General features: G+C 41.1%; 2 protein-coding genes across 2 annotated transcripts in view; one reads left to right on the forward strand and one right to left on the reverse strand.

The window, feature by feature from the left end:
• map2k4b (mitogen-activated protein kinase kinase 4b) overlaps positions 1-13563 on the reverse strand; it is a 24811-nt gene extending 11248 nt beyond the window's left edge. Inside the window, exons 1-9 of the mRNA XM_037691185.1 lie at positions 13421-13563; positions 12387-12422; positions 8734-8766; positions 7708-7810; positions 6345-6519; positions 4314-4433; positions 654-773; positions 505-556; positions 297-424 (exon numbers count right to left, since the gene is read on the reverse strand). Coding sequence (XP_037547113.1) covers positions 297-424; positions 505-556; positions 654-773; positions 4314-4433; positions 6345-6519; positions 7708-7810; positions 8734-8766; positions 12387-12422; positions 13421-13523 — 870 coding nt within the window. The 5' untranslated portion in view covers positions 13524-13563. The remainder of the gene's footprint in view (positions 1-296; positions 425-504; positions 557-653; positions 774-4313; positions 4434-6344; positions 6520-7707; positions 7811-8733; positions 8767-12386; positions 12423-13420) is intronic.
• The window catches only part of gas7b (growth arrest-specific 7b), a 142354-nt gene that overhangs the window by 1012 nt on the left and 127627 nt on the right, over positions 1-13715 (forward strand). The window lies entirely within an intron of this gene.

The raw sequence follows: 13715 nt of genomic DNA on the forward strand, positions 1-13715 counted from the left end.
GGATGTAACTGGGACCCCGTGTACATAATTTCGCTCCACCACATGTACCACATGAGGTGCGAATGACAATAAAGAAACTCTGACTCTGACACACACAATTTATTAGATATATTTGGACTGATGTGACTTAAATGGCAGTGCGACGTGTACGGCGGAAAGTACGGTAATATCTGAATTCGTTCTTCTCTTTGCGTCATTTTGAAGATTAATAAAATATTTAAAAGCTCTGGTGTTGAATTTGAAAATAAATGTTCCTAACAAGCACCCCCCCACACACACATTCCTTGATGACTTACAGCCATGTAAGGCCTGCAGCCAGCATCTCGGGTCTTGGCTATCGAATCGACCAGCTGCCCGCTGATACCAAAATCACACAGTTTGATGTTCCCCCGTCGGTCCATTAGAATGTTGGAAGGTTTGATGTCTGAATCGGACAAAGCAGAACAACATTCACTCAGAGGAAGGCCACCTGAAAACTGAGAAGCAAACGAAGCACAAACTTACCTCTGTGAATTATTTTCAAGTTTTCTTTTAAGTGGTTCAGTGCTTTAACGGTCTGTTGGAAACAACAAGAAAAGGATTCAGGTTCGTTTTGGAGACGCTCATCACACCCGAACATGGACAAAAAAACAACAGGAAGAAAAAGTGCTTACAGCTAGAGTTATTTTTCCTAATATTTCCTCTGGAATGACATCATCTAATGAACAATATACATATTTGTAGAATTTGTCTAATGAGGTAGACATGAGCTCCATGCAGATCCAACAGTCGCCCTGAAAAAGAAGAAAAAAAGAACATTTTAAAATTAAATAAATAAAATAAGTGGTTCACAGCTGTGCCCCATCGCTGAGGGATTTCAAAAGTGAATGTTTGTACTTTTGAGCAGGGGGTGGCTAATGGTGGCCTTGGCCCCCATAGATTAATCGTCAGCCACTCCACTCATTTAAGGAAACTATATGTCTGTGATCTCAGTGGGATTTGCCTTGTTAAATAAAGGTTAATAAATAAAATTAATATGTTGTTTGACCAATATAAAAACATAATTTCCTCAAAAACAGACATCTACAGTGGTGCTTGATTGTTTAACTTTAATTTTCTAGATTTCTGCATCAGTTTGACCTAAAACATCATCAGAATTCCACACAAGTCCTAAAAGTAGATAAAAAGAACCCAGTTAAACAACTGAGACAAAAACATTATATTCATTGATTTATTGAGGAAAATGATCCAATACAGTTGTCCCTCATTTATTGCGGGTGTTAGATTTCAGTCCCACCCACCCCCCCACCCCCCCGATAAGTGGAAAAACTGCGAAGTAAGGATAGTAATACAAGAGAAAAGCAGCAGGACATGAAAGGGATGTCATGCAGCTCTGCAGCACAGAGCAGAAATGCACGTTTTGATCAATTACACTGAAACAACTGAACATAGAAGTTCTAAAATAATTAAAAATAATGTTTTAACACTTTTGTATTTTGTGATTATGATGATTTTACATTGTGACACTTTGAATTTTAAGTTGGAAGACAAAAGTCAATCAGTGTAGATGGACAACAAAGGGTTAAACCTTCATGAAACTGCTGCAGTACGGAGCAGAAATTAGACATTAGGCATTAGACAGATCCAAGATGGCGGCGCGCATGGTTGCAGTGACTCACAGCTCTCCCTTTCAGTGCTTTTTAATGTTATTTTTGTACGTCCTTTTTTCTTGTGTTTGCATTGACGAGTTTGCAAACATCAACTACAGACGTCAGACCCTTTTGGACATTGGTGAGCAGCACCAAATACCTGTTTCGAGTGACTTTCATTACACGCACAACATCCCAGACGACATAGCGAGATCACCGGGCTCTCCATGGATTGTCGGGCCTGTGAGGCGGCGCAGACGGAGAAGGGAGAGGAAGCAGAAGCGAGGCTGCAGGTCTGGCGTTATGCTAAGGCTAAGATCACAACCTCACAAGCCACCTCTACCGAGCCTTTATCTCTCCAATGCCAGATCACTAGTGCATAAAACGGATTATTGGAATTACAACTCGCTGGAAATCGCTAAGTTTGTGACTGCTGTGTTCTGATTATCACCGAAACCTGGCTTCACCCTGGGATACCCGATGCTAGCACACAGCTAGCAGGCCGCTCTCTGCTACGCTGGGACAGGACTGCGGACTCCGGTAAGAGCAGAGGTGGGGGGCTCTGTATTTATGTGCACGAGAACTGGTGTAACAACGGGACAATTATAGACAATCACTGTTCCCCAGACCTTGAGTACATGTCCGTGAGATGCCGACCTTTTTTTCTACCGAGAGAGCTAACGGTTGTGATAATTACTGCTGTGTATATACCACCCGACGCTAATGTAAATATGGCGCTCTCTCTCCTGCTGAACACCATCAATGAACAGCAGCGGGCTCACCCCGACGGTGTTCATATAATTGCAGGAGATTTCAATAGGGCTAATCTGAAGACTGTACTCCCAAAATTCTACCAGCATGTTAAGTGTTCTACTAGAGGGGAGAACACTCTGGATCATGTTTACTCAAACATTAAATATGCATACAGAGCCATACCCCTCCCCAACTCGGGCAGTCAGACCATCTTTCCCTCCTGCTCCCCCCAGCTTACACCCCCCTCAGACGCCGAGCGAGGCCTACAACAAAAACTGTTACAACCTGGCCTGGTAATGCACTCGATGACCTACAGGACTGTTTTGAACAAACTAACTGGGACTTAGTTGAACACCAAGAGATGGAAACATACACAGGAACAGTACTGGACTACATCAAGTTCTGCATCGGAAATGTGACTATGGTCAAAAACATTTGGGTTTACCCCAACCAGAAATCCTGGATGACCAGCCAGGTCCACACACTCCTCAGAGCCCGCGATGCTGCCTTCAGGTCAGGTGACAGAGCTCTGTACCGAGCTGCTCGAGCCAACCTGAATAAGGGAATAAAAACCGCAAAGGCTGACCATAAAAGGAATATGGAGTCCCATCTGCCCAGTAACAACTCACGGGAGGTGTGGAAGGGCATAAAAAACATCACCAACTATAGAGGCTGTGAGGTGACAACAGGAGACCTGAGTGCTTCACTAACAGAGGAGCTAAACTGCTTCTACACTTCTACACAAGACTACACTTCTTAAGAGTACTTAAGAAGCACAACCTGAACACAAAACTGCTGCTGACCTTCTACCGCTCGTCCATCGAGAGCCTGCTGACATACTGTATCTCAGTACGGTACGGCAGCTGCACCCTGGCTGACAGGGAGAGGCTTCAGAGAGTAGTCAAGACAGCACAAAATATAATTGGCTGCCCTCTCCCCTCCCTGATGGACAATTACACATCACGCTGCCTCAACAGAGCAGAAAACATAATCAAGGTTCACACCCGGGTGTTTAACTGTTTGACTTGCTACTTCAGGGAAGCGCTACAGGTGCATCAGAACACGAACAAACAGATTCAAGAACAGTTTCTTCCCGAAAGCCATCACCACACTGAACTCACACATGCACTGATTTAATCATCTAACCTCCCAAACACCTGGACTTCATTTCATACTCTCAGTCACCTTAACTACCTCACTAATATCCATAATGTGCAATATAATTGTGAAATACTTGTACTTTTTACTTTCATTATTATATCTATATTGCGTTACATTTTTTATATTTTTAGTGTGTGTTTAATGTTGTGTGTTTTCTTAAGGCGTGTTTTTGCACTGGAAAAAGGAGTGGCTCTTAATTTCATTGTACTGCGTATAATGACAATAAAGGCATTCTGATTCTGAAATGTGTGCGTGGCAGAGAGGGGTGATCATGACAGGCTGCAGGAGGGAGCTTCTCCCTGCACCTGTAGGCTGCACACAGGTGCAGCGTTAAAATTTTTTTAAATGATTCATTTTAAATAAACAATCCATGCTGCTGTTCACCTTCAGATTAACTGTAATCCTAGAGATTCACATACTTTTACCATCACAAATATGTAATATTGGATCATTTTCCTCAATAAATAAATCAAGTATAATATTTTTGTCTCATTTGTTTAACTGGGTTCTCTTTATCTACTTTTAGGACTTGTGTGAAAATCTGATGTTTTAGGTCATATTGATGCAGAAATATAGAAAATTATAAAGAGTTCACAAACTTCAAGCACCACTGTGTGGCGGTAGTTGGATTTTTGATGAGAATGGAAGTCTTATTTTTCAATTCTTATGCTCCCAACACAAACAAATGGAGGACATAGTTAATCCTTCTTCTTGGCCCTGCAGTGGAAAACAAAGAAAATGGAACAATTTGCTGATTCTCTGTGAAAGCACCTCTCTGAAGAGGGCGCCGTAGAACTGGACGATGTAAGGACAGTCACTGCTCCTCATCACCACGTCCAGATCCATGAGCAGCTGCTTCTGCTCCTTCTCATCCACGGTGGAGCGAATCCTCTGAGGACAACAGAAAACGTTTCTCATGAACACTGAGTCAGGTTTTCTTCTGTTGGTTACAAACTATTAGTCCAATACGAAGAATACATCATGCAAAATTAAATCTTTAATAAAACCAGCATCCTTTCATTTTCAAAATCAAGATATTTTATAACAGTGTATATGATCCATTTGCTTGTATTTATTGATACTAATGCAACTACTTTAACTGAAGCTGTTGGAAAAAAATACTACATAATGCTGTAATGATACTATAGCTGTAATGTTAATATTTTATTATTTATATTTGATGCACAGATACTCTTAAAGAGCCAAAATGCCAGTCGTGTTTAAAATCGTACATTTCATGAGCTCATGACACTGAATTCATGTCTGTGTCGACTGCTGATCCTCTGAAGATCAATCTTAAATAAACTTTTATTTAGTGTCAGCAAACACACCAAACAGCTACCAGACTGTGAGCCGCTTCTTCAGCAGCAACAACTCAGTCATTGTTTTCTCCTGGACTTTATCAGTCTCCAGTGTGATTGTGGAGGATTATGTGGCCCACTCTTCTTTCCATGTTGCTTCAGTTTGTTTCTGCTCAGCTTCCTGAAGGTCCCACCACTGGGCCTGTCACGATAACATATTTTGCTGGGCGATAAATTGTCTAAAAAATTATTGCGATAAACAATAATATTTTTTGAAATTTGACAATAATTAGTAATTAATGTCAAATTTAAGAAGACGTTTGTTAATTTGTTTTGCATGTAGTACCTTTCTTCGGCCACTGGATGGCAGCATAAGACTGTTTGAACTGAAGGATGGATAGTGAGGGAGCGAGCAGCGTGTCTCTAAGAAAAATGGGAGGGAGGCCCCTTGACGTGACATGGGCCGTCTCTTTGGGTCTCAAAATGGCGGACGCTCGGTGTGGTTTGAACCTTTTAGCATAGCATTTGTCACACAAAGCTTTTAATTAAAAAAAAAAACAGTAAACAAGTTCTCAGCTTCTTTTTGCAAAGAAAAACAACTTTTTACACAAAGGCACGTGTTTCAACCGTGAATTTTGGAGCTTCGACATGGAGCGATGCATTATAGGTGAACGTCTTTACTTTGGTCTCATCTGTCCAAAGGACATTGTTCCAGAAGTCTTGCGGTTCGTTTAAACGAAACTCGTGCTGCCATGTTCTTTCTAAAGAAACTTCATTTTCTCCTGCAACCCTTTCAACACGCCATATTTCAGGTTGTTCTTACTGCCCCATCATGACCTTTAACCTACAAACTGTAGAGTCTGAAATGGGGCGCTTGGGTTTTATCATTTCTGTGAGCCCTGCACAGTCTGACTTTGGGGTGAATTTGCTGAGACAGCCACTCTTAAATGTTTTCTCCTTGTGAATATTTTTTCCTGTGGAATGGTCGACCTTAGGCTGAGTGGAAATGACATTTAACCCTCTCCAGATTGATAAGCAGCATCGGTGGCTTTTCTACGCTCACTGCTGATGTCTTTCCACCTTGGCATTCAGAGCAGCAAACTGATTCAACAATAAGTTTTGTAATCTCAGCTTTTCCATCTTGGTTACTCTACAACTGGAGGACGCCCACCTCCCACTATGACATCCGTCTACAATTTATTTAAACAGCAGGGACTGAATGAAAAGAATAATTTTGTGGTTTCAATCTGTGGTTTTTAAAGTACGTGGCTACTTTAATACTTTACCGACAGATCCACCAGGAACCAGAACAGACGTGTGGACCTGGTTTTACATCATCAGACTAGATCTAATCTAGCTTTCAGTGTAATCTACAATAATTCATAAAAATAAAATGAAAATGGGAAGGAAACAGTGTTTGAAATTAGGCACTGAAGTTCTGCACACATCAACAACGTTGCTCAGATAAATCAGGGTTTTGTAAATGTATGGAGCTCGTCACCTTCACAGCCATAATCTGGCCTGTTGGTTTATGGACCATCTTGTTGACGGCGCCGTAAGCTCCACGACCGATCTCGCCGAGGTCTCTCAGATCCTCTGCGGTGAAGTCGCAATGCTGCTCCGGCGAGATCTTCAGCTTCCCCGATGACTCGATGCTGTGCGTCCGCAGGCGCTCTCTGTAGAACCAGAACAGACTGGGTAAACATCGATCCCACAGCACAAAAACAAGGACGACGCTCCAGAAATAACTGGAACCAGAAGCATCTGTAAACTCCATCTAAACCACGGGTGTCCAAACGCTTTCATGTGTCAAAACTATCCAGATGAAAGGACTTGTAGGCCACAAAAATGTGAATTGAACTCTCAACGTGAACAATATTTTGGAGAAAGGACAAAAGTTGATTAATTTTGGTGGAGTAAGTTTTAAATTGTTGTAGATCAAAAACATAAAAAGCCTCATAAACACTAAAGTTTATATTTTTTATTAAAAGGATTTGATTTATTTGATTTGTTGGGTCCATGTTTGTTGTTTTCTTGTTTTTGGAAAATTCATTTTAGTCTGTTCTCAGCAACAAAGGTGTAATATAAGTACTGTATTTTTTGGACTATAAGGCGCAATTAAAATTCTTTAATTTTCTCAAAAATCAAGAGTATCCTTATGTATTAATTTTGGTTGTGCTTACTGACCTCAAACTGATTTTATGTGGTTATTGGGAATAAGTTGAATAAAGTTTGACTTATCTGTTTTGTTTCGCATAATGCGACTTAGTCAGAAAAATACGGTGTGTCCTTTTAAAAGGAGGTCGATAAGACTTTTGGACCATAAACAACCCAAAAGGCTGATAGAAGTTCTGAAAAATGGCCCAGCTGTCAGTCGCTACAACAGATTCATGGAAGGTTTGATAAAGTTGATCAACTCGTATGTAGATGATACCACGTTATATTCATTAAAAATGTCCAAATTCCCTCTTGATTATTTTATCAACTGAAATATTTAGCCAAGTTTTATGAATCATTATCCAAAAGTCTCCTTTCTGGTAGAAATCAGTAAAAGTTTTTGGTGCTTTGTACCATGAAGTGAAAATAAAAAGATTATAGCCAAAGGTTTATATTTTGCTTAACATTGCTCATTTTGAGAGGATTGTTTTTCATCTGTTTTGCTGTCAAACCTAAGCATTATATAAAAAAGGATTACCAACTAATTTACAGAAAGTCTGCATCAACCTCTGAAACTTGCTGGCCAAAATGAAACCATTCTTAAACTGAAGTTGTGGGCCACACAAAATCACTCCAAGGGCCACAAATGGCCCACGGGCCTTACTTTGGACACCCGTGGTCTAAAGCACCAGATCGACATCACTCACATGTGAGGGTTCTGGAAAGACGGCGCCGTGGGATGAAGCGGAAGCCTGGAGGTGGGTTTCACGGGAGGGTTGGCGAAGTTCAGCTTCAGAGCTTTACGTTTACCTGAGAGGAAAAGAAAAACACAGGTCCACGTTGCCACAACGTGCACGCCACACTGTGGATTGACTCAGCTGGTGCAGACCGCCTGAACACAAAGTGCTCCTCAGAAACATCTGGAGATAAGCCTTCATGTGTGCAGTAAGAAGAAATGTTACATTTCTACCCAAACCTCTAATTACCCTCAAACAGGGGTGTGGTTTTAATGAAATTATGCTAACAAACATTTGGGCTTATCTAGTATCAAGACCAGAGGAAGCACAAACACCAGCAGTGTGTCCAGAGGTTCCCACACAGCTTACACTTTCAAAATAAAAGACATGCATTATGTGTGGGATTGATTAGGAAACAGTGGAATCCCTAATCAGAACCAAGTCAACTACCACAGTACTGTTGAGACACCAGCACTCAGACAGCACCTGACTCACATCAAGACATCCTGGCAGGTGTTGGAAAGTTCAGGTCACCTCAGTCTGATCCAGAATACAGTTTGGGTTCAACCTTCCTGCTGCCCTGGGGTCAAAATGATCACTAGTGTCAGATTTAAAGCTGAGGGTGGTGGGATAATGTTGACCCGAGGGCAGCAGAGGGGTCATGTATGACTGAAGGTGCTGCCGTTGAGTGTTGAGGTCTCTGCCATGCCCGGTCCAAAACCTCAATGCAAACACCCCCCCCTGACCTTTAACCCCTCGTGACATGAGTGACAGTTAAAGCAGTGAACAGTGGACAGATGCCCCGTCTACCAGAACACCACACAGGCTTCATCAGTAGTTTACCGTGGTCCCCGTTGACCCGCTCGAATGATCAAACGATGTTATCAGTCCACCATGAACTGGACATCGACGGGGACAGGACACCACGTTAGACTACTGACACGTCCCCACAGAGAGCAGAGGTCAGCGTGCTTGGTACACAAGTCTGATTCTTACTTTGGGTCACTCCAGACAGGCTTATCTGAAACCCTGAAGTCAAGAAGGAAACATTTTACTGCGCGTTCTCAGAGCCTGTTCAGAGAGTGAGCGGCTCTTTGTTCATGTGTTGACATCACAGCAAAGGTCAGAGGTCAGAGGTGGAGGGACTGACAGGTCGACGGTGCCCTGCCAGTGTTGTGAAGAATGTTAACTTAACTACCAACCATGACAGTGTGATACTGTTAACTTCCTGTTTGTTAAAACAGATCTCCCCTAGTTCAAACACTTAACCTGATTTACTCGAGCTATACAAAAGAAGAGTACATATATACAAGTATATAAAATATACTGTACACTGTTTATTTGTTGTAATAATGGGAATATTTATGATGCATTCACACTATTGTGATCCTGTTTATATTTGTTATTATTCCGTATTCTAGTTACCGTAAACTATTCCGTAGGTTTTTCGGCATCTTTTTCTCGTCCAGCAGTTTTTCTGCTATTTCAACAAGTAATAAATCAAAACGTTCAGCTCTTTCAGGACAATCTTGCTGTAACTTTTGATGTTGGTGCAACTTTAGCTTTTTGAGTTATTTAGCCTTTTCTGGCATTTTTTTTTCCTCATAGAAAACGAACTGAGCTCATTTTACATCCTTCAGATCTTTAGCTCTGTTTACAACCTTTTACTGCTCCTTTCACTTTTTGTTCTGCTTCAGCTTCTTTCAGCTTCCTTCTGCAAATTTAAACTTTTTTCAGCTACTTTCAGCTGGGGTTTTTTCAGCTTCTTATGCTCTTTTCAGCTAATTTCTGCAAGTTTCAGCCTTTTCTGCTATTTCAGTTACTATTTAGTAATTTTTATGCTAATTTTAGCTTTTTCAGCTAATTCCACATTTGCTGCTCTCAATTAAATTTTTTTCAGCCTAAATCAGCAAAAATGTGCTCTCGCCACTTCCTTCTGGTAACTTTAGCTTCTTTCTGCTTTTTTATTCAGCTTGTTTTTTGTTGCAAATTTCTTTTTTTCAGATAATTTCCACTTTTTGGTAACAGCTGCCATTTTAAATATGCTTTATAAATTTGACTTGACTTTTCGCCTAATTGGGCACAATTGTGCTCTCTCCTCTTCCTTATAGTTATTTAAGCTTCTTTCTTCCCTTTCAGCTACTTTTCAGATTTTTTTTGTGTGGCTAATTTCCAAATTTTTGTGCTCATTTAAACCTAATTCAGCAAATGTGTTCTTTCAGCTTTCTTCTGGCTTATTCTTCCATTTCAGCAAGTTTTTAGCTAATTTCAGCTGTTTTTCAGCAAATTCTTCAGCAATAAGCAGGAAATGCAATTTCTCTAGTTTGTTTTAAACTAATGAAACGCAGATGCTGCCATTGTACTTACGATGCAATGCATTCTGGGTAAACAACAGAGTGCGCCAGTGTAAATGCTGCGCAGCTTAAATGTTAATTTTAAACATTATCTGACGGTCAAACCTTTAAACAGGAGAACATTGATGAAAAGGAAAATCTTTACATGCTCCTGGTATCCCATAGTTTATCCCCAACATCCTAACTGGAAACAACCATTCGAGCTTTTTAATAATTTTTCATTAATGTCATTTATTGTTTTTATTGTGTTATACATTTTTACTGATCCTTTTGTTCCCAAATTGATGTTGATGTTCGTATGTTTCAAATGTTTGGGGGTTTATTGTTTCAGTCAGTCCTGAATGTTTCACATGTTCTTTATAAATAAAGCTGATTTAATTTGAGCTCCAGCTCTGAAGGCCGCTGTGGATGAACCTGAACAAACTGTCCTGGTGGTTTCATGAAGCTCTCGGTGGTGACATTTGGGACAAACAGCTGAAGTGACTCAGACTATCTGCAGTTTGGTTGACATCCAGCAGAGGGAGCTCCAACAGCAGCACCTTCCCTCTCTGTGGAGCGCTCAGGAAGAAAATGGAGATAAACCATTTTCCTGTACAAACTGAGGACAGGACATTTGTGTCCAACATTTCTGTCCACACCTTGTTGACTTTAAATACACACTAAATATAAAACTAACTGGAGCCACACTTGCGTGGTGTCGTAACAGAGTCTGTATCCATCTCTCGTAGCAGATACACGGTGGGATCGGTGTAATCGGGCATGTCGTGTGACTGAGCACCCATAGCATCCTCCTGTAGTGTTGGTGTAAAAGGTGAAGCGTACATAATTCCTACAATGCATTATGAAGCTCAGAATAAAGGTTTTTAAACGAGGAATCAAATTTTAAATCTTGCATCCAACATCAAAAGCTCGCAAGCAAGCTCCATCTTTGTTGCTTCATATTGCAGGTTTACTTGTGGTTCCTAGAGAATGGTTTCCAGCATTTCATGAAAAGAAAATTGCCTGAGTCTTCCCTGTTTTGTCCCAGCGTAAATAAAGATTTTTTTCTGTTTTTTCAGCCACACAAAACACTCAGAACTACAGAAGTATTACACAGCTACGATACGCGCATACGGCAATCCTTCCTATTATTAATTACTGTACAAGTAAAAAGCCACCACAGCCAATCAGTAAGGACACATGTACTGTGTACACTGTAAAAGCAGAACATGAACTCAATGATACTAATATTTATACATGTACATGGTAAAATCTTTGAAAGATCATCCTTTAATCAGCAGATCAAATCCCCAGAGTTTTCCCTGTCTGGAAAATGTAACAGTAATTTTCCAGGTTTTCCCTGATTTCCAAAGTCGCTGGGAACGCTGTGGAGTTCCTCAAAGGAAGTTGGGAGGCCGAGCTTCCAATTCTCAGGCTCACCTTTTCTGGAACAAACTTCTGATTTCTGTCCATGAGACGGACACTCCGTCTTTAACACTAGACCTTAGACTTTCCTTTTAGAGCAATCCTATAGTTAGGTTTGGATTGGGTTTCCTGAGTTATCCCATAGTTGTGATGCTAAAGGCTTCGACTGCTGGAGGACAAACTGACCACATTTCCTCACCCTGCTGCTGTCTTTACTCGCTCTAATATCCATGTTAGTACATGTGAATGTTGCGGTTATAAAGCTGTAGTTTTGTTTGGGTTCGTCCTCGTTAGAACTAGACCTGGACCAGTCCTTCAGTCTGTCTGTGGCTCCTTCCTGTCCTCTCAAAGTCCAGCTGGTCAGGACATATGGTCATACATTCTCAGCTGGAGGTTTCTTCCTTTTAAAAAGGGAGTTGTTCCTTTACACCGTCGCCGATGTGCTGCTGCGGATGTAGCGCTCAGACGAAGACTCGACACAATCTGCTGGTTTCCTTAAATACTTTGACTAATTAGTAAGTCACAACTGAATATTTACCTTGATCTGTTTAAGGTTCATTTACGATTTGGACTCGGGTGTTTTCGTACTGTGTAGTGCGCCGAGATGACTTGTTTTGATACGTCAAGAGGAACGTGAACGTGCATGTTTGGTATGAGGTGATAAACAGCTGCACGCTTCCCGTCAGCGACCAGCTGCTAAAAACTGCACAAGTGTGTGTACAACAGGTTTCTGCGCTGGCTCTTACTGCCAGGCTCGTCTCATGTCGAACTGAGAAAACGATACACCAGCATGCAGAAACACGGGTCAAACAAAATGAAACAATCAGTGAAGGGAATGGATGACACATTAAAGATCCTCAAAGATAAAACCGTGTAAAATAGAATGAATACCTGTTTCATTTTGACATCTCCAGCAGGTGTTGGTCTCTGCAAGGTTTAGATAAAACATTTGACACTAGACATCGAACACAATGACAGGAAACAACTCAGATCTGTTTAACCTTCACATGCTTGTTTTAAGAAGTGGAAAACTGTTAGCAGCAACAAAAAAAGCACTAAATATCACACAGAAACTAGATTTAAACGGATTAAACATTGGTTAGCCGATCACATAAGCTGCTGAAAACACAGTGAGTTTAAGATTGAAGTGTAATTTAACTTTGAACAGTAACAATAAAGACTTCTGTCCATCTATATAGCAGCCGTATAAAACATTTGAATTAATTGAAGCCCTAACTATAGCTGTGGTGGGATTAGAGGTATGACTTTAGCTAAAAGCAGGAGTGGCCTGGCAGGAAGGTATTTCCAGGGAAGGCCTCTTGGTGCTTCTGTTAGCAGCCGTGTGCTAATAACAATGGAACACACGGTACAAAATAGGTTCGATGTTTTATTATAATGTGACACTTTGAAGGCTGCTAAAAAGTGTCCGGCTCAAAAACAAACAAACATTTAACTCTTCTACTACAGGCCTTTCGATTCAGCTATTTAGCTACACCTTCGGCAACATGGCTAAAGCATTAGCTCTGTAGTGTTTGAAGCTAAACCGAAAAAAAACTGAAGCACAAACGGAAACTGCGCAAATGGCCCTTCAAAATAAATAATTGAAAAATTGACGACCAAAATAATCCACCAGTACAACGTAAAAATAATTGCGATGAGTCGATACATGTATATTAAACAACTGAAAACTTGTATTTTTAATCTTACGTATGTATAAACAACTACTTGGTCTTATTTTACAGCCACTTCAACGGAATTTATCAAGGTTAGTTTTATTTTGTAGGTCCTAACCGGACATAATCTGATTAATGCGTCTCTTTTGACCGTGGTGTTTTTTTCCCCTTCTTGAGAAACCACAGCTCTTTTCCGACTAACAGCGCCTCCGTTTGTGTGAACCGAGTGAAACGGCAGGTTTTGTTCCTTACCTTGCATGCTGCTGCTTTGTGTCTGTTGGTGCAGCTGATGCGACGTGGCTCCGACGATGCTGCTGGAGCTTATGGAGTTGCTGTTCGGTCTGTGAGTCGCCATTGTTATGTTCCGGCAGCCGCTCGGGCTGCAATGCAGACGGAACACTGCGTCACTTGAACGCAGCAGCTTGCGCCACAGCCACGTCTACGCCGCTGTTGCCTTCGCGGTCTGCCGGAAATCTGACCATCAAGTACACGACTGAGCCTTCCTGTTCAAGTTTTTACCTACTCTTTATATGTCAACATTAACAAA

This window comes from Nematolebias whitei, chromosome 17 (genome assembly GCF_014905685.2).
Source record: "Nematolebias whitei isolate Nwh7 chromosome 17, NemWhi1, whole genome shotgun sequence".
Taxonomy (NCBI): Eukaryota; Metazoa; Chordata; class Actinopteri; order Cyprinodontiformes; family Rivulidae; genus Nematolebias; species Nematolebias whitei.